This window comes from Budorcas taxicolor, chromosome 7 (genome assembly GCF_023091745.1).
Source record: "Budorcas taxicolor isolate Tak-1 chromosome 7, Takin1.1, whole genome shotgun sequence".
Taxonomy (NCBI): domain Eukaryota; kingdom Metazoa; phylum Chordata; class Mammalia; order Artiodactyla; family Bovidae; genus Budorcas; species Budorcas taxicolor.
This window is the reverse complement of record NC_068916.1, coordinates 71657398-71678361: the sequence shown is the minus strand read 5'-3', so window position 1 is coordinate 71678361 and position 20964 is coordinate 71657398. Positions and strand designations below refer to the sequence as shown.

At 40.3% G+C, this 20964-nt stretch overlaps 1 protein-coding gene across 1 annotated transcript in view; it reads left to right on the top strand.

Moving 5' to 3' along the window:
- The window catches only part of ATP10B (ATPase phospholipid transporting 10B (putative)), a 137636-nt gene that overhangs the window by 29635 nt on the left and 87037 nt on the right, over positions 1 to 20964 (top strand). The window contains exon 4 of the mRNA XM_052644143.1: positions 18771 to 18856. Coding sequence (XP_052500103.1) covers positions 18771 to 18856 — 86 coding nt within the window. The remainder of the gene's footprint in view (positions 1 to 18770; positions 18857 to 20964) is intronic.

Sequence of the window (20964 nt, the reverse complement as noted above, 5' to 3'; positions counted from 1 at the left end):
TGAGATTTTCTTTTCTAGTATCAATATGAGCTCTTGGATCTAAGCATATTTGATGTATATCAAATCAGTGCAGTTATTATATTATCTTTATTGATTATCCCACCTTTAGCCAGTGGGAACTTCTTCGAATTAGCTTCCAAGTTCTTTGGCCATGACCTCAGTAGTCCTAGATTGATCTGGTCCTTTTTGATAGAAAATGGCATTTAGAAATCATGATAAGTACATGCTAGAGGTACTTTTTGCTATCGGATTGATCATTGTTTGTAAGCCATTTAAGTAAACAGAACTAGAACTTTTTTTTTTTAAGAGTCTGTCATACAGATTGAATCAAGTCAGAGAAAAACAAATATAGTATATTAATGAATATATATATATATGAAATCTAGAAAAATGGTACAGATGAACCTTTTTACAGGGCAGGAATTGAGATGCAGACATAGAAACATATGGACATGGAGGGAAGGAGAGGGTGGGACAAATTGGGAGATTAGGGTTGATATACGTGCCCTACCATGTGTAAAATAAATAGCCAGTGGGATGTTGCTGTGTATCACAGGGAGCTCAGCTCAGTGCTCTGTGATGACCTAGAGGGAAGGGTTGGAAGGGTGAAGAAGATCCAAAGGGAGGGGGGGCGGAATATATGTATGCATATATCTAATTCACTTCATTGCACAGCAGAAACTAATGCAACATTATAAAGCAGTTACACTCAAAGATTAGATACATCAGAAATTATGCTGATACTTCCAATTCAGAACTAGAGAGCTTTGTTCAATCTCATCAATATTAAACATATAAATCCTTCTGCCACATGAAGCAAAGTCCTTAACCACTGTACTACACAGCTCCCTTTTGATAGTTGACAGTCAATATTAGATTAGAAGTGGAATTGGCAACATTTTCAAGATGAAGAAACAATTTCAGAGAGATTGAATCTTCTCAAAGATAACCGAGCTAATAAATACAGTGTGGACAGAAGTGGAGCTCAATTCTGATGTACCTGATTATTTTTCCCATGGCTAAAGTAAATTTTAAATTCCTTTATGTGTATTTTCCATTTCTCAAGTGATTATAATTTTTATATATGTGAAAATATTGAAGTGTTATAAGTTTTAGTTAGAATTATTTATAATAATACTTAATTTGACTATGACAGACACAACCCTACAAAAGAACTGTTGCTTTCATTTTTATAGCCCTCAGACTTCCTTTCGGTGACCCTCTCCTCCATAGTCCTGCTAGGGCATGAGTACCCACACACGCACACACACACACCCCCCACAGACATAGGATCCCCCCTTCCAATGTTAAAAGCACTGTTTGCACATTTCTATTACAATTCTTTTTCCATTTTTATCTCTGTAGGGCCCCATGAGGAAGCTCTGCTAGGTTGTGTGTGAAAGATATAACTTCATTTAGGTGTTTCCTGGTGGCTCAGATGGTAAAGAATCCACCTGTAATATGGGAGACCTGGGTTCAATCCCTGGGTCAGGAAGATCCCCTGGAAAAAAGAATGGCAACCCACTCCAGTACTCTTGCCTGGAGAATCCCATGGACAGAGGAGCCTGGCGGGCTACAGTCCATGGTGTCACAAAGAGTTGGACACGACTGAAACTCTCTTTCAAGGTGTTAACAGATGAAAGCTTAAAGGTTTTCTCCCTCTCACTCTCTCCATACCCTATGATAACATATTTATATTGCAATAGTGGCCTTCCCTGCCTTAACCAGTATGGATAATTGTGGGTATTTTAGGCCAATGTGAAAAGTATTTAGTTTCTTAAAGGAAAGGCATTCTAATCTAGTATATGGATTAGTCAAGACTCCTGGTTACATGTGGGAGAACTCCAATTTGAAGTAGCTTGGACAAAAAGGGATCTTATTGGAAGGATATGGGATGAGATGCACCTTAGACTCAGGTGGAACTAGAAATTTGATTCATCTCTACAGTCCCCATCTCTTTTGTTTGCATTTCTCTCTCTATTTGGTTTCAATCTCTCAAACCAGTTTCCTTCATGTGGAAGAAAAACTGGTACCAATAAACCTACCTTTATGCCCCACCCCCAAAAGGGACTAGGGACCTTCCCTGTTGTCCAGTTTGAAAAGCATGCCAGGGACAAGGAGTGATCAGTCTGGCTGGAATCATGTGTGCACAACCCTCGACCAATTCACTCTGGCCAGTGACGAAGGATTCTGTCCTTGGCATCCTCTAATTCACCTTCATGGGTGAAACTGCCCTGTGAGGCAGGAGAGTACTGAGTAGCACAGCAATAAATAGCCATTGCATCTATTCCACATCAGGGCTAGATAAGCCTAACTTAGGTACAACCAGGGTCATCTATGCTGAAGGAGAGGGGCCCAGTGTCCTCTCTCCTAAATGTCCCAGTGCCATTCTCTCTTCCCCGAAAGCCCTTTCCTGCCTGCCCTTTCTCTGCCAGGCAGCCTTCTCTGTCCAGGCAGTATCCGGGACAAATCCCTCCTTTCTTTGTGCTCCCACAGACTTCAGTCTTCTCACTGTCAACCACTGCACATACCTCTTTGTGCTTCATTTAATAAATTCGTTTACTCAGTCAATGTTTACACGATACATTATGGTCATATCTTCCGTGAATAACTGAATATGGACTTTCTCAAACTGGAATTCATACTCTCTTCTTTGTGACCTCTTTTGCGCAAAACATGAGGTACAGAATTTTGGATCTCACGTCATTTTCTCACATCTCAGTTATCCACAGTGAGAAAAATGTGTACAGAAAAGAGTTTCTTTGCAGCACTCCCTTAAGGCACCACTGCCCATCTGGTGGCAGCTGCCCGTGTTTCCAGCATCATGCACTCATGCTTTTGTTCACCAAATATTGACTGGATGCCTTCTGTGTGCCAAGTGCTATTGTGTACTCTGGGGGTCCAGGTGTAAATAAGAGAGATACAGGTTTAAGGGGGAATCAGACAGACAATTGTTAACAATTCCACAAACAATTGATTCCTTTTAGGAATAATAGGAGAAATCATCGATTTTTCAGGACTTGCTTCACACACCAAACTCATGCCTTTTTCGTTGGAAAATGTCATGGGAAGGTTTCAAGAAGAAATTTAATCTTAACCCTGAATAAAAACCAGAGAATTTATTCACTTTAAAAAAGGGAACATAGACCATAAAGAACTCTTAACAGTCCTGTTCCCACAGCCCTCTAGCCTGTTCTGTGTGGGAATCACTGGGGCGGGCAGGGAGCCCCGGGTGCTCGTACGTGCAGAGCATATCTTCATCCAGAGTTAGAGACGAAAGTACCTGCCAGTCACTCTGTTGCAGATTATCTTGAAAAGAACACTGACCAGGAAGCAGGAAGGTTATCAAGCACTGGTAAATGTCATTAGTTTTCACATAGAATTCTCAGCAAGCACAGGGCTAATTTGCGTGCCAGAGAGTAAATCTTTATCACCTGACTCAGCAGCTGGGGCATAAAGGACATTTAATTCTACCATTTATCCAAGCTAGTTTGCTTTAAAAAAAAAAAAAAGAAAAATTAACCACTTTAAGTAGTACCCTTCTAAGGTTGCAGTGTATCTCTTGTGTAGCTGCCCAGGTTAATGTGGTTTGTGTAGCCCGTAACCGCCAGCCCTTGCAGAGTCCCTGTGAGCCCGTGAGTCCTCGCAGAGAACAGAAATGAATTACTGATGCTGCTTTGTCATTCTCCCTCCCCGTGTGGAGTGGGACTGACTCTTCTAGTCATCTAACCTGAGGGTTGTATAAAAACACACTCTGAGAGCATCACAGAAGCTTGATGATCCCTAGTTCAACTCTTCTTTTTCACATACATCTCTGGCTTACGGTAAAAGCTCAATATATAAATGCATTCTGTGTTGGAGGAAAGAAATTAGCTGTTTCTCTTTCTGCAATTGACAGACTTTATTTTTTAATGCACTTAGCTGTTTATTTTTTGTTTTTTATTTTCTTTTTCTTTGAGTATTATTGAGATATAGTTGACATACAGCACTTTTTTCCAGTTTAATGTGTAGAGTGTAATGATTTGACTGACACACAAAATGGAATGATTACCACAATGAGTTTAGTGATCATCCATCATCTCATACATATACAAAATTTTTAAAAATATATGTTTTTCCTTATAATGAGGACTCTTACACCTTACTGTCTTAACAACTTTCATATATAACATACAACAATGATATTCATGTCAGCAATGTTAATCATATTGTACATTCCATGCTTAGTACTTCTTTATCTTATAACTGGATATTTGTACCTTTTATTGCCTTCATTCAATTGTCCCCCCTCCTACCTCTGGTAACTATAAGTCTGATTTCTTTTTCTATGAGTTTGTTTGATTGGTAAGCTGGTATTAAAATAGAATTGACCAATAACACTATGTTAGTTCTGGTGTAAAACATAGTGATTCGATATTTCTGTACATGACAAAATGATCACCACACCATCTGACATCATACAAAGATATTACATTATTCATGACTCTACACCCTAAGCTGTGTGTTTCATCCCAATAGCGCATATATTTTTTAACTGGGAGTTTGCTTTTGTTTCTTTTTCCTGAGGAACCAGATCCAAAATAGTACTGCTAAGACTGATGTTAAAGAGTATACTCGCTGTTTTCTTCTAGGAGCTTTATGACTCAATTTTAAGAGATTGTGTGTTGCTAGGAGTTTATCCATTTCTTCTGTCTTGTCTCTTATTGGCATATAATTCTTCATAGTAATCTCTTCTGGTCTTACATTTAAGTTTTTAATTCACTTTGAATTTATTTTTGTATGTAGTGTGATAAAATAGTATAGTTTATTTCACATACAGCTGTCTAATTTTCCCAGCACCGTTTATTAAAGAGACTATCTTTCCCCATTATATATTCTTGCTTCCTTTGTCATAGATTAATTGACCATATAAACATGAGTTTATTTCTGGTCTCTCTATTCTGTTCCATGGATCTATGTGTCTGTTTTTATGCCAGTGGCATACTGTTTTGATGACTGTAGCTCTGTAGTATAGTTTTAAATCAGAGAGTATGATACTTCTAGTTTTCTTCTTCCTTCTCAACATTATTTTCACTATTCTGTGTCATTTGTGCTTCCAATCAAATTTTAGAATTATTTGTTCTAGTCCTATGAAATTTAACACTGGTGTTTTAATAGGGATTACATTGAATCTATAAATTGCACTGGGTAGTCTGGTCATTTTAACAATATTATTTCTTCCAATCCATGAGAATGGTGTATTTTCCATTTGTTTGTGTTGTCTTTGATTTCTTTTATCAGTGTCTTATAGTTTCCCAAATACAGGTCTTTAATCTCCTTAAATTTATTCCTAGGTATGATTCTCTTTGGTGCAGTTGTTAAATGAAATTGTTTTCTTAATTTCTCTTTCTGTTAGTTCATTGCTAGTGTACAGAAATACAACAGGTTTCTATGTATTAATTTGTATCCTGCAACTTCATGAAATTCAGTGATGGGTTCTAGTAATTTTTCTGGTGACATCTGTAGGATTTTCTGTGAACAGTATTATGTAATCTGCAAATAGTGACCTTTTACTTCTTCCTTCCCTATTTCAATGCTCTTTACTCCTTTCTCATGTCATGTTGCTATAGCTGCTGCTGCTGCTAAGTCACGTCAGTCGTGTCTGACTCTATAGCTAGGACTTCCAATAAAAGTGGTAATAGTGGGCATTCTTGTCTAGTTCCTGGTCTTAGAGGAAATGATTTCAGCTTTTCACTGTTGAGTATGATGTTGGCTGCAGGTTTGTCTTACATGGCGTTTATTATGTTTAGATGTATTTCCTGTATGCCCACTTTGTTGAGAGTTTTTACCATAAAAGAATGTTGAATTTTGTCCAAAGATTTTTATGCATCTATTGAGATGGTCATATGATTTTTTCTTCTTCAGTTTGTTAGTGTGGTATGTCACATTGATTTGAAGATATTGAATGATTCCTGCATCCCTGGAATAAACCCCACTTGATCATAGTATATGATCTTTTTAATATATTGTTAGACTTGGTTTGCTAATATTTTGTTGAGGATTTTTCCATTTATATTTATCATTGATATTGGGTTGTAATTTTTTTGTGGTGTCTTTGGGTTTGGAACCAGGGTGATGCTGGCCTCATAGAATGAATTTGAAAGCATTTGTTTTCAATTTTTAGGAATAGTTGAGAGGTGTAGAAGTTAATTCTTCTTTAAGTGTCTAGTAGAATTTACCTGTGAAGGCATCTGGCCCTGGACTTTGGCTTATAAGTAGATTTTTGGCTACTGACTCAATTTAATTAGTGTTATTGGTCTGTTTATATTTCGTATTTCTTTCTGACTCAGTCTTGAGAGATTGTATGTTTCTAGGAGTTTATCCATTTCTTATGTCTTGTCCATTTTATTGGCATATAATTGTTCATAGTAATCTCTTCTAATCCTTTGTATTTCTTTGGTGTCAGCTATAGCTTCTTTTGTTTCTGGTTTATTTTATTTGAGTTTTCTCTCTTTTTCTTGATGAGTCTGGCTAAAGGTTTATCAGTTTTATCTTTTCAAAGAACCAGCTCTTAATCTCATTGGTCTTTCTTTCTTTCTTTTTTTAAGTCTCTCTCATTTATTTTCACTCTGATATTTGTTTCTTTTCTTCCACTCACTTTTAACTTTGTTTGTTCTTCTTTTTCTTGTTACTTTAACTATAAGGTTATGTTGGTTATTTTGAGAATTTTCTTGTTTCCTGAAGTAAGCTTGTATCTCTATAGCTTTACTCTTAAAATTGCTTTTGAACATAATGATTCAAAATCTATAGAATACAGCAAATGCAGTTTTAAGAGCAGTGTCCTCTTTCATGAGGGGCCAGGGCCCAGGTCCCAGCTCTAAGAGGCTAGAAGGAGGACTCCAAACTGGCAGTTGCCAACACCAGCCTCATCACGGTAGAATGAGCTTCTAAAAATGACTGCCACCAGCCTCTCCCAGAGGGAGTCCCAGCTGTCTCTTGCCACTCTGGAAGGGTCTCCAAGGTTAGTAAGTTGGGTCTCCAAGGTTAGTAAGTTGGTCTGATCCAGGTTCCTTTCAAATGACAACCTTTGTTCTGGGTCTCGGAGTGCATGAGATTTTGCATGTGCCTTTTAAGAATGAAGTGTTTGTTTCCTTCAGCTCTCCCGTACACAAGCCCCACTAGCCTTCAAAACCAGATATTCTGGGGGCTTGTCTTCCTGGAGCAGAACTCCTGGGCTGGGAAGCCTGATGTGAGGCTCAGACCCTTACACCCTGGGGAGAACCTCTGCAATTGTGACTCTCCCATTTGTGAGTTTCTTACTTGTAGGTGTGGATCTTGACTATTACGACATCTCTACATCTCTGTACCTCCTACTCAACAACTTGTGGTTCCTTCATTATATCCTTCATTTTGAAAAATCTCTTCCTCTAGTCTTAAGATCATTCTCATTCATAGTTTCTCTGTAAACAGTTATAATTTGATACGCCCATGGGAGAAGGTGAGCTCAAGGTCTTCCTACTCTGCCATCTTGCTAGAAGAATCTTTCTTTAATATTTCCTAATGGCCCTTGAGGGATTTCAAAGTGGTCTAAGACATACTTCCTGTCCTTTAAGAATTTAGGACTATGGGTCCCTATTTTTCTTTAACATAAAGACTCTCAGTGACAATCAAAAAATTTTTATTAAGAAATATTTTGATAATCCTTGTGCCCCAGTCCCTTTTCTCTGAAAGTAGTTGTCTTTTCAGCATCTATTAGTTAAGAAAATAAATTAAAATTAAAATCTATGAATTTGGTGACCTTTAAAAATAAATTTGTATTTATTGACCTCCGAAATTCCTACAGAAAATTGAAAACCGCGTATGTGTGAGAGTTATTTTTACTCTGTCCACAGACAGCATTTTGGTACACATGGGGATTTATAGACAAGTTGCTATGTTTCATCTACCAGTTGGCTTATAGAAATAACTTGGTATTTGACAATTTAAAGTATAATATACTTCAAGTTCTAAGTGGGGGTATGGATATTGCAAATTGTCTAGAATCAAAGAAAGGAGAAATTGCTGTGATCTGTGGTGATAGATGGGTCTTTAAGAGGTAAAACCCTTGAGCTTGGCAATGAAGGTTTAAGAGAATTGGAAATATGGAAAACTTGCAAAGAAAGCATGAAAAAGGCCCAGAGGGTTTGTTGTGTAAGAAGACAGCAATAAGTGCTTACACCCAGCAAAGAACAAGCACACACTTTAGAATGAGACAAAACTGGATGCTCATGAGCTATGTGACCTGGAGCAAGCTACATAGCATTACCAACACTCAGTTTTCTCTCCTAGAAAATGAGACTAACCTGTCAGGAACACTTTACAGGAGAGTTGGAAAGATCAAATAAGATTAGGCAAATGAGGGACAGCATTTTGTGAAGTGTGATTTTACCAAGTAAGTAAACATCGTTATTTTTTAAAGGCTCAGAGATACCCAATAGATTGAGCAGACCACTGTGTTGACTAGAATTCTTAGTTTTCAAGGAACAGAAATGACTCTGGCTCACTTAAGCAAAACAAGATTATTACAAAAATGTGCTGGGAGGTGAAATAGAAGGAGTGAAGTACACGGTGTGATTCATAGAATCTAAGGAAAAATGAAGTTCAGTTCAGCCGCTTAGTCGTGTCCAACTCTTTGCAACCCCATGAACCGCAGCACGCCAGGCCTCCCTGTTCATCACCAACTCCCGGAGTCCACCCAAACCCATGTCCATTGAGTCGGTGATGCCATCCAACCATCTCATCCTCTGTTGTCCCCTTCTCCTCCTGCCCTCAATCTTTCCCAGCATCAGGGTCTTTTCAAATGAGTCAGCTCTTTGCATCAGGTGGCCCAAGTATTGGAGTTTCAGCTTCATATGAAGACCCAGGCACAAAAACAAGAACTAGTGCAGCAGGAGAATACTGGTAGCAGCAATTACTTAATAGTCTCCTGTGTTTTTCCTTCCCTGAGTTATTCTACTCAAGTCAAAGTCCCACAGTGAGATAGGCTAGTGGGCAGGGCATCTTGATTTATAGTCCCATGAAGATTATGAGCCAGGGAGAAAAGGTAATTTTCCAAAAGGAAGTTAAAGGATTGTTTAAAAAAAAAAAAAAAAAAAAGGAGAACAGGACAGAGAGTGAGAGAACAGAAAACAAATTTCAAAAGAGCATTCATACATTTATATAATCACATTTATTGATCAACATGAAGAATACTGAAAAAATAAGCCTAAGAAAGTAAAAGTTGAGGCTAATTCAAGGGGAATAGCCTATTCTGGATATAGGAATATATCTCAACCTCTTTGCTTCACCTTGACTTTCCTGGTGGCCCCAGGAGGCTTATTGTATATAAGGCATAGGTCAACGAGAGTACCTTAATCCCAGAGTCACTACACTCTTAACTCTTGGCTCACTTTCCTTTGCTTTCACAGATACCACAATTGACACACCAGACTAACCTGGGAACTTTGAGCTGTTTTATGGCTGCAATAATTGAGTCATGTCAATAACCTTTTCCTTCTCTCTGATTCTCTCTTGTTTCTTCCATGGCCCATACATTATGAATATTCAATAAATGCTTGAATATGTGGATGGATAGGAGACTAGTCTGTTGGGATCTAGGCCCATGTCGGGATCTAGGACCTTGACTCCTTTTGCTTTTTTATTAGTTGAGCCAAAGAATTAGATTTTCTTTTCTTAGTTGAGCCACATTTCCTTGCAAGAGCAATCTTATTCCCATGAATCAAAGTTAACATTTGTACCTGGAGCTTTTACAGGTCTTTACAGAGGTTTTCATTGTTATCTTCTCATCCATCACCTTTCAGTATTTAATGTCCTAATATTCATCTCTCCAGCTAACCTTACCGTTACAAATCTTTATGTTGTTGTTATTCAGTTGCTAAGTCATTTCTAACTCTTTGTGACCCAATGGACTACAGCACACCAGGCCTCCCTGTCCTTCACTGTCTCCTGGAGTTTGCTTAGATTCATGTCCATTGAGTCAGTGATGTTATCTAATCATCTCATCCTCTGCCATCCCCTTATCTTTTTGCCTTCAATCTTCCCCAGCATCAGGGTCTTTTCCAGTGAGTCAGCTCTTCACATCAGATGGCCTTCCAATGAATATTCACAGGTTTCCTTCAACCCTGAATATTCATTGGAAGAATGAATCCTGAAGCTGAAGCTCCAAATCTTTATAGTATGCCTGTTAACACAAGGTATCATGAGAGGTGCTCTAGAGGAAGCTGACAATTTACTTAAAAACACAGAGACCTAGATACACCAGTGTTAAACGGAGGCATGAGAGTTTATGTGGAAACATGTTAAAAGAACAGTTCTTATTGACTGAGGTGAAACTGTTTTTTGGATAGGTTTCATAGAAGAGGTGGCAAATTAAAAAATCTCAAATGTTAAAAATATGTGTATAAAATTAATAATTCTCAAAGAATATTCTGTATCTAGGCAGTTTTGTGTCTTAACCTCTACTCTTTGAAAGTACCCTACTTTAAATTGCAAATATACTTGGAAGAAGTAACACACTGCATTGTTTATTAGTTGTAGTAACTTTCATATATTTTCTGTGTGTGTGCATGTATGCTTATTTACTCCATCTACTCTTTGCAACCCCATGGACTGTAGCCCACCAGGCTCCTTTGTCCATGGGGATTCTCTAGGCAAGAATACTGGAGTGGATTGCCATGCCCTCCTCTAGGGGTTCTTCCAAACTGAGGGATCAAACCCAGGTATCCCACATTATAGGCAGATTCTTTACCATCTGAGCCACCAGGGAAGCCCATGAAAACTGGAATGGGTAGCCTATCCCTTTTCTAGGGTATCTTCCCCACGCAGGAATGAACCAGAGTCTCCTGAATTGCAGGCGGATTCTTTACTAGCTGAGCTACTAGGGAAATCCCATAAATTTTCTACAATATATAAAAAATATATTCTTTTTTTCCCTAATCAATCTCCTTTTATCTTTAACCATAGGATAGTACACATATTGCAAGTGACCCAGCCATGCTTATACAGTAGCTTTTATAGTATCGAATGATATATACAGATTTCTCTTATTACAAGTTATTATAACCTAGACCCCCACCATGCTTATATAATAGTTTCTATAGTGTAGCATGATATATATGGATTTCTATTATTATAAGTCATTATGACCTCCAGGCATAAAACCTAATATTTTTTCCAATAGATGAGAAAGAAAATAGAAAAATTCAGATCATGTCCTTTCTTAATGGACGGATAAGATAGAGAATCCTGGCAACTTCACCTCATGTTAACTTGGAACTTCTTTGAGAACAACGTTTAGTTCTTTCCCCACTCCCCAAGGGACATTTGGAAATGTCTGTGAACATTTTTGGTTGTCACAACTGAGGGGGAGAAAGGGAGGGTGCTACTGGCATCAAGTTGGTAAAGGCCAGGGATTCTGCTAAACATCAAACAATCATCCAGCCCGAAATGTCAAGAGTGACAAGGCTGAGCTACCCTGGTCTTAGAAACACCTTGACCTGCCAACCAACTGGGTATCTGTGTAGATACTAGAAAAAACAATGAGTGCAAAACCTTTCATGAAACATAAAAGTAAATCTTTTAGAAACAGAGTAATACAAAAATGTTAATAGCAGTAAGTCAAAGGTCAGCATGACAATACTATATATTTTAGCTTTTGATTCTTATTTGACCCAAGTTAAGAAGGGTGGTAGTGATGGTGGTAATGATGATGATTTCTAGACATTGGAGTTTGCTTATGTTTTTTTATTAAGATATAACTGACATATAACCTTATGTTCAGTCTAGATATATGGCATAATGACCTTTTTATCTGTATATATTGTGGAATGATCACAAGTCTAAACAAATACTGATCACCATACATATTTACCTTCTTTTCTTTTGATCAGAACTTTTAAGGTCTACTCTCTTAACAACTTTCAAATATGCACTGTAGTAAATATTAATATAGTTTCCATGTTGACATTATATTTCTTGACTTATTTATCTTTTAACTGTAAGCTTCTAATTTTTGACTTCCTTCATCCATTTCACCCACCCACCACTCCCTGACTCTGGCAATAGCTTTTTATTAAAATTTAGATTCCACATGTAGTTACCCCTGAATAACACAGAGGTCAGGGATGCTAACCATCCACAAAGTGGATGGTTGTATATATTTGTATATAACTGACTATTTATAATTTATAGTCAGTCCTCTGTAGTCACGGTTCCACATCTACCAATTCAACTGACCACAGATCAGGTAGTACCATAGTGTTTATTTAAAAAAAAAAAACCTGTATAAGTGGATCCACACAGTTCAAACCCATGTTGTTCAAGGGTCAACTACATGTTGACCTCATTCATCATATCGGGTACTTTGATCATAGGAAGTGAAAAAGGAACAGAAAAGGAAACAGGACCGAAAGGAGTTAAATGATCATATTTCCTTTGTGCGTCGAAATAGCACTGTGGTTTAAGAGGGTGGGCTGTATGGCATCAGAAATTCTGAGGTTGAAGCCTGTCTTCTGCTCTGCTAACTGTGTGCCATCGGGAAAATTCACTGACTCTCCCTAAGCCTCAGTTCCTTCTTCTGTATTATACAGTAGGGTAATAACAGTGCCGATCTGATCAGTTTTGTGACTTCAAGAGAGGAGCATGTGTGAAATATTTAGCTGTTCTTGACACTTAGTAAGCATCCAGTAAGTGCTGTAATAATAATCATAGAAAGAGAAAGTGGAATAGATGTACTGTATTGATGATGATGGTGACAGTGATAACAATGACTGTGGTGATAATGATGACTGGCTTTAGATTCCGATGTTGTAGCTTGCAGGGCTGGCTCCGTTACTTACCAACCATAAGACAAGTGCTTTATTGATTTGCACTTCTATCCACACCTCTTAAGGTTACTGTGAAAACTTAATGACTGAAACACAGTAAATGCCCCACATCATTGGGTCTGACCTGAAGAACCACACACGATGCTGTCCTCTACAGGAGGGGTTTATCTTTTCCTGTACCCTAATGGCTATTACTTTTCTCAAGGGTGGTGCCTTCAGTAATAGGCTCGGTCAGCAAGAAAAGGTGGTTAGTGGGCTTTATCCCCAAGGTAAGAAAAGCTACGTGAGCCAGAAGTGGATCAGAAACTCTAATAGGGAGCTGCTGTGTAGCTCAGGAAACTCAACTCAGTGCTCTGTGAAGACCTAGGAGGGTGGGATGGGGTGAGGGGAGAGGGAGGCAGGTCCAAGAGGGAAGGGATATATATATACATACAGCTGATACACTTTGTTGTACAGCAGAAACTAACAACATCATAAAGCAATTATACTCCAATAAGTAAATTTTACAAGCTCAAAAAAGTAAATAAAGCCCCCTGACAGATTTGTGGGGCTTGACAGTCCCCCACCTCTGTGGTCCTTGGGTTCTCCTAGCAGCTGCCTGGAGTGAGTTACAGCAAAGCCAGGGAAAGCAGCAATCCTGAGGGGCTGTCTGGCAACAGTGGAGCCCATGTGTCCTTCTCCACAGCCATCTAGGGAAGAATGGAAGGAGCCCAGGGCACAGGGAGCTAGGAAGGGCAAAATCACCTCTCCCTGTGGAGAAGGAGACACAGCGAGCACCCAAGACAAGTGCCCAGAAGAATAAAAGAACATGGGACACTTCAGAAGGAAGGTCACTGGGAAGCCCCGCTGAGGGACAAGACAGCCGGGCATCCCTGGGGATGATTAAACAGGCGACGGGCTCACTGCAGTGTGATCATTAGCTTTCAGACCCGCTGCTGCAGACATCTGAAATGAGTTCGAATTCCAAAAGCCAGCACTGAGGCAAGTGGTATGGATCCAGAGGGAAGCACATGGCTTAATCAGGACCGCGAAGGCAGCTGACAAATCACGGTGTTATTTGTCATCATCTCAGAACTCAGCAAGTGTTTGTCCCTGAAAAAATCAATACCTGGAGGGGAAAGGGCTGTATTTTTAGAAACTCCTGGATGGGTAATTTATTTCAAGTGAGCAGAGAGTTTATTTATGTTGGCATCCCCACAGAACCAATGGACAGTATATTTACACCAAGCCAGAAGATGCTGTCATTTCTTCTAATCAATTTACCCCTTTGAACAGTTGTACCTTGCAGCTTGGAGTGATAAATTCACTACTCAGGCTAAAAGCTCTACCCAGGGAACCAGTTCCAACACCACCGTTAGCGCCACTTCCTTCTATCGCATGGCCTGTTACATCTTTCAAAACTTTCCCACACAAATTCTGTCTTCTGAGGCACAACAGTGTTCAGTTCAGTTCAGTTCAGTTCAGTCGCTCAGTCATGTTCGACTCTTTGCGACCCCATGAATCGAAGCACGCCAGGCCTCCCTGTCCATCACCAACTCCCGGAGTTCACTCAGACTCACATCCATAGAGTCAGTGATGCCATCCAGCTATCTCATCCTCAGTCGTCCCCTTCTCCTCCTGCCCCCAATCCCTCCCAGCATCAGAGTCTTTTCCAATGAGGCAACTCTTCGCATGAGGTGGCCAAAGTACTGGAGTTTCAGCTTCAGCATCATTCCTTCCAAAGAAACCCCAGGGCTGATCTCCTTCAGAATGGACTGGTTGGATCTCCTTGCAGTCCAAGGGACTCTCAAGAGTCTTCTCCAACACCACAGTTCAAAAGCATCAATTCTTCGGTGCTCAGCTTTCTTCACAGTCCAACTCTCACATCCATACATGACCACTGGAAAAACCATAGCCTTGACTAGGTGGACTTTTGTTGGCAAAGTAATGTCTCTGCTTTTCAATATGCTATCTAGGTTAGTCATCACTTTCCTTCCAAGGAGGAAGCATCTTTTAATTTCATGGCTGAATTTACCATCTGCAGTGATTTTGGAGCCCAAAAAAATAAAGTCTGACATTGTTTCCACTGTTTCCCCATCTATTTTCCATGAAGTGATGGGACCAGATGCCATGATCTTTATTTTCTGAATGTTGAGCTTTAAGCCAGCTTTTTCACTCTCCTCTTTCACTTTCATCAAGACGCTCTTTGGCTGCTGTTCACTTTCTGCCATAATGGTGGTATCATCTGCATATCTGAGGTTATTGATATTTCTCCTGGCAATCTTGATTCCAGCTTGTGTTTCTTCCAGCCCAGTCTTTCTCATGATGTACTTTGCATAACAGTTAAATAAGCAGGGTGACAGTATACAGTCTTGATGTACTCCTTTTCCTATTTGGAACCAGTCTGTTGTTCCATGTGCAGTTCTAACAGCTGCTTCCTGACCTGTATATAGGTTTCTCAAGAGGCAGGTCAGGTGGTCTGGTGTTCCCACCTCTTTCAGAATTTTCAACATTTTATTGTAATCCACAGAGTCAAAGGCTTCGACATAGTCAATAAAGCAGAAATAGATGTTTTTCTGGAACTCTCTTGCTTTTTTGATGATCCAGCAGATGTTGGCACTTTGATCTCTGGTTCCTCTGCCATTTCTAAAACAGCTTGAACATCTGAAGTTCACGGTTTACGTATTGCTGAAGCCTGGCTTGGAGAATTTTGAGCATGACTTTGCTAGCGTGTGAGATGAATGCAATTGTGCAGTAGTTTGAGCATTCTTTGGCATTGCCTTTCTTTGGGATTGGTATGAAAACTGACCTTTTCCAGTCCTGTGGCCACTGCTGAGTTTTCCAAATTTCTTGGCATATTGAGTGCAGCACTTTCACAGCATCATCTTTCAGGATTTGAAATAGGTCTACTGGAATTCCATCACCTCCACTAGCTTTGTTCATAGTGATGCTTTCTAAGGCCCACTTGACTTCACATTCCAGGATGTCTGGCTCTAGGTGAGTGATCACACCATTGTGATTATCTTGGTCGTGAAGATCTTTTTTGTACAGTTCTGTGTGTTCTTGCCACCTCTTAATATCCTCTGCTTCTGTTAGGTCCATACCATTTCTGTCCTTTATTGAGCCCATCTTTGCTTGAAATGTTCCCTTGGTATCTCTAATTTTCTTGAAGAGATCTCTAGTCTTTCCCATTCTGTTGTTTTCCTCTATTTCTTTGCATTGATCACTGAGGAAGGCTTTCTTATCTCTCCTCGCTATTCTTTGGAACTCTGCATTCAGATGCTTATATCTTTCCTTTTCTCCTCTGCTTTTTGCTTCTCTTCTTTTCAAAGCTCTTTGTAAGGCCTCCCCAGACAGCCATTTTGCTTTTTTGCATTTCTTTTCCTTGGGAATGGTCTTGATCCCTGTCCCCTATATAATGTCATGGACCTCCATCCATAGTTCATCAGGCACTCTATCAGATCTAGTCCTTTAAATCTATTTCTCACTTCCACTGTATAATCATAAGGGATTTGATTTAGGTCATACCTGAATGGTCTAGTGGTTTTCCCTACTTTCTTCAATTTAAGTGTGAATTTGGCAATAAGGAGTTCATGATCTGAGCCACAGTCAGCTCCTGGTCTTGTTTTTGTTGACTGTGTAGAGCTTCTCCATCTTTGGCTGCAGAGAATGTAATCAATCTGATTTCGGTGTTGACCATCTGGTGATGTCCATGTGTAGAGTCTTCTCTTGTGTTGTTGGAAGAGGATGTTTGCTATGACCAGTGCGTTCTCTTGGCAAAACTCTATTAGCCTTTGCCCTGCTTCATTCCACATTCCAAGGCCAAATTTGCTTGTTACTCCAGGTGTTTCTTGACTTCCTACTTTTGCATTCCAGTCCCCTATAATGAAAAGGACATCTTTTTCGGGTGTTAGTTCTAAAAGGTCTTGTAGGTCTTCATAGAACCATTCAACTTCAGCTTCTTCAGCGTTACTGGTTGAGGCATAAACTTGGATTAGTGTGATATTGAATGGTTTGCCTTGGAAACGAACAGAGATCATTCTGTTGTTTTTGAGATTGCATCCAAGTACTGTATTTCGGACTCTTTTGTTGACCATGATGGCTACTCCATTTCTTCTAAGGGATTCCTGCCCCCAGTAGTAGATATAATGGTCATCTGAGTTAAATTCACCCATTCCAGTCCATTTTAGTTCGCTGATTCCTAGAATGTTGACATTCACTCTTGCCATCTCCTGTTTGACCACTTCCAATTTGCCTTGATTCATGGACCTGACATTCCAGGTTCTTATGTAATATTGCTCTTTACAGCATTGGACCTTGCTTCTGTCACCAGTCACATCCACAACTGGGTATTGTTTTTGCTTTGGCTCCTTCCCTTCATTCTTTCTGGAGTTATTTCTCTACTGATCTCCAGTAGCATATTGGGCACCTACTGACCTGAGGAGTTCCTCTTTCAGTATCCTATCATTTTGCCTTTTCATGCTGTTCACAGGATTCTCAAGGCAAGAATACTGAAGTGGTTTGCCATTCCCTTCTCCAGTGGACCACATTCTGTCAGACCTCTCCACCATGACCCACCCATCTTGGGTGGCCCCACATGGCCTGGCTTAGTTTCATTGAGTTAGACAAGGCTGTGGTCTGTGTGATTAGATTGGCTAGTTTTCTGTGATTATGGTTTCAGTGTGTCTGCCCTCTGATGCCCTCTAGCAACACCTACCATTTTACTTGGGTTTCTGTTACCTTGGACCTAGGGTATCTCTTCACGGCTGCTCCAGCAAAGCGCAGCCACTGCTCCTTACCTTGGACAAGGGGTATCTCCTCACAGCCACCTCTCCTGACCTTGAATGTGGAATAGCTCCTCTAGGCCCTCCTGCGCCCACGCAGCCACTGCTCCTTGGACGTGGGGTGGCTCCTCTCGGCCACTGCCCTGTCCTTTGGCGGGGGGTAGCTCCTCCCGGCCGCTGCCCCTGACCTCGGAAGTGGGTAGCTCCTCTGGGCTGCCGCCCCTGACCTTGGACGTGGGGTAGCTCCTCTCTAGAGAGGTGATAATCAAGTTCTTACTTCATAGAAGAATTGTAAGCTGGAAGAAAAAATAGCATTTCTAAAGTTCTCATCACAGCATCTGACAGAAGTAAGAGTCCAGTAAATGCTACTTATTTTGTTTTATAAGCTATTATTTTCACAGCATTTTTGCAACAGCCAACAGTTGAAACCAGGTCAGTGTTCAGTAGTGAAATATGGTGGCATTTATACAATAGGTTTCTATCCTGGTGTTTAAAAAGATGTAGAAAAATGTAATAATGTGTAAAAATGTTCACTGTATATGACCACTAAGTCTCATTTTTGAAATGCATAAACGTGGGTGTGTGTCCATACATAAATGTATGTAGGTGTATGTACATACTTATTTAAACTCTGGAAATTCTAAATACACAAGAACATTGGCTAGCTGTAGGTGGTGTGATTTATAATTTCTTCTTTTTGATCATCTTTTTCTGTACTGCCCAGTTTGGTAGCCACTAACCCCAGGTAGCTGTGTAATTAAAATTAAATAAAAGTTAAAAATCAGTTCCTCAGTCATACTATCATATTTCCACAGCCACACATGATGTGTGGCTTCCACTTTAGACAGTGCAGACATAGAACATGTCCATCATGGCAGTAAGTTCTACGGGGCAACTTGAGTCTAGAGACTGAAATCCAGGCCAGAAAAAAATAGTCAGGACAGGGCCCTCCCTTTGCCAAGCACTCAGGTTCTCATCTGTATCTACTTCTTCCTCCTTAATGAGGATGTTAGCTGTGTTTTCTAACACATTACAATTATCACGGTGCAACAAAGCAGGGAATACCTTATTTGCAATGGTTCTAACTGTGATTAGCTCTCCCAGTGATCCTATTAAAACGAGATCTCTCTGACTTAATAACCTCACAGCATTCCCTCTCTCACAGGAGGTACAGTTCCAACCAGAACATTTCCACAACACCATCGTGTGTGAGAAGCCCAACAACCACCTCAACAAATTTAAGGGTTATATGTAAGTATTTGCCACCTGTGTGTTGCTTATAAATATTGCCTCTGCAGCTAGAAGTTTTGTCTCGAAATGGCCAAACAGATAAGCATCTGGGTCCTAAGAAAGTTTATTTCTTTTTATCTTAAGAAAAGGCTAGAGAAACCTAACTAAATTGAGAAACCTTTTCCAGTCTTTGTTGCTGATGGAGTGACATTTAATTATCTCGCAGGTTTAAATTCACTAATAGTTTTTTCAGAACTCTGTGAAACAGCATCAAAATCGAGACCACACTCTGATTCAGGGAAGGCAAGTATGATTAAATTTAGACCAGATTTCTGAAGGAGCCTTTATTGCACTGTAGGTAAAAATGGGGACTTTGGAGTTTGACAGACCTAGATTCAAAACCAGGCTCTATTGCTTACAAGCTGTGTGACCTTCAGTAAATTAATTAACCTCTCTGGGCCTTCATTGCCACTTCTGTAAAATAAAGATTACATCACAGGAATTTTCTTGTCTGAGAGTTGATCATATATAAAGCATGGAAACAGGCAGAATAGATAGTTCATGGTGTTACTGCTGTTGCAGTTACTATTGTTATTATTTCAGTTTTGATTCAGCCTGAGAGTTTTGCTGTAATTTTGCTCCCACATTTGACAACCGGTCTTAATGCAAAAAAAACAAAAAAAAGAGCAGTGGTAAAAGATGTGATAAAAGGCCCTGTTTAGGGCTTTAAGACTTTCAGAGGACTTTCTCAGAACATCATCTCATTTAATCTGCAAAACAACCCAGGGAAGTGAGAATTCTGATTCCCAGTTTTCAGATGGGAGATCTGATGATAAAATTTTTCAGGATTCCCTCAGAGGCATACAGCAGCTACAAGGCAGGGCCAGGACTTCCATCCTGTCTTTTCACTCTAACCCCTGAGTTTTGCATTGTGTGCACACAGACAATGAGCGCAGACACGTTATGGCAGCTTCTCTACCAATAGGCTTGCAATGAGACTTCAGAAATTTTCTCAGGAGGCAGGTGTTAGGGCTTTCCCTCCAACCACTGTTTCCCAGGCCATATTAGATGTCTTGAGGAGCAAGATAAGAGGGGGAAAAGCAAGAACAATGCAAAAGAAATGGCAGATTTTAAGTGCAAATTACTTTTTAAAAAATTAAAGAGCACAGATGGAGACAGACAGAGAAGGGCGCAAGTTCCTGGAGGAGAAGAGGATTCATAGCAGGCATCTGGCAAAGTGGAGCTTGCCACCTGCCTGGGCAAGAAGTCCTCCCCTCATGCACAAGTTTTGTGGATTTGGTTCATCCCAAGGCTCCCATGCCTTGAGTCATTCTCCATCCTCTTGAAGAGCAGTCTCATTGCTGGGTTTTCTATTTGTAATCCTTTCTCCCTAAAACAGCTCATGCCAGCAGCCAGCCTTTCTAAGCTTCAGCCTGGGCTCTTCTCAGAGAGAACTTTCCCAGCTCCATTCAACCCCCAGAACCTCCTCTTCCTGGTCACTGCCTCTAAAGGCAACTTCCCCCACCTGCCCAGGGCTCCTGGGTGAGCCTGGAAAGTCCAGTTGGTCAGTCTAGCAGCCAACCCATGGGATGCTGGCAAGTTCTCCACCATGCTCCCACATCTCTGCTGAGGCCCACCACCCACAGATGATCTAAGCTCTCTTGCTGAACAAACCACAGGTCTGATGCCTCCAGGTGTCCAGAAGCTTCTTTGGGCCTCCTTAATGTAGGAACTCTCTTGGGGCTACCCAGGCTGGCTAGAAACTGAGTAGTTTTTAATGCTTTGAATATTAGGAATGTCAGATTTGATGATGCAATTTTTAAGCAATAAGATCAGTCCAAAGCAGTGGTTCTCAAACCCCTTTCCCTCCTCTATCAGAGGACCTTTATGGTGTCTGACACGTCGTTGATTATCACAACTGAGACGAGGTGCTGAAGGCATCTGGTGGGTAGGGATCAGAGATGCTGCTCAGCATCCTATAAGGCACAGAACAGACCCACAACAAAGACTAATCCCACCCAAATAGTCAGTAGTATCAAGGTGGAGAAATACTGCCATGAGTCAGTTAAATAAAGCATCCCTGTAAACAGTGCACTAAATAGAAGGGCTATGAGATCGCAGTCCCTTTG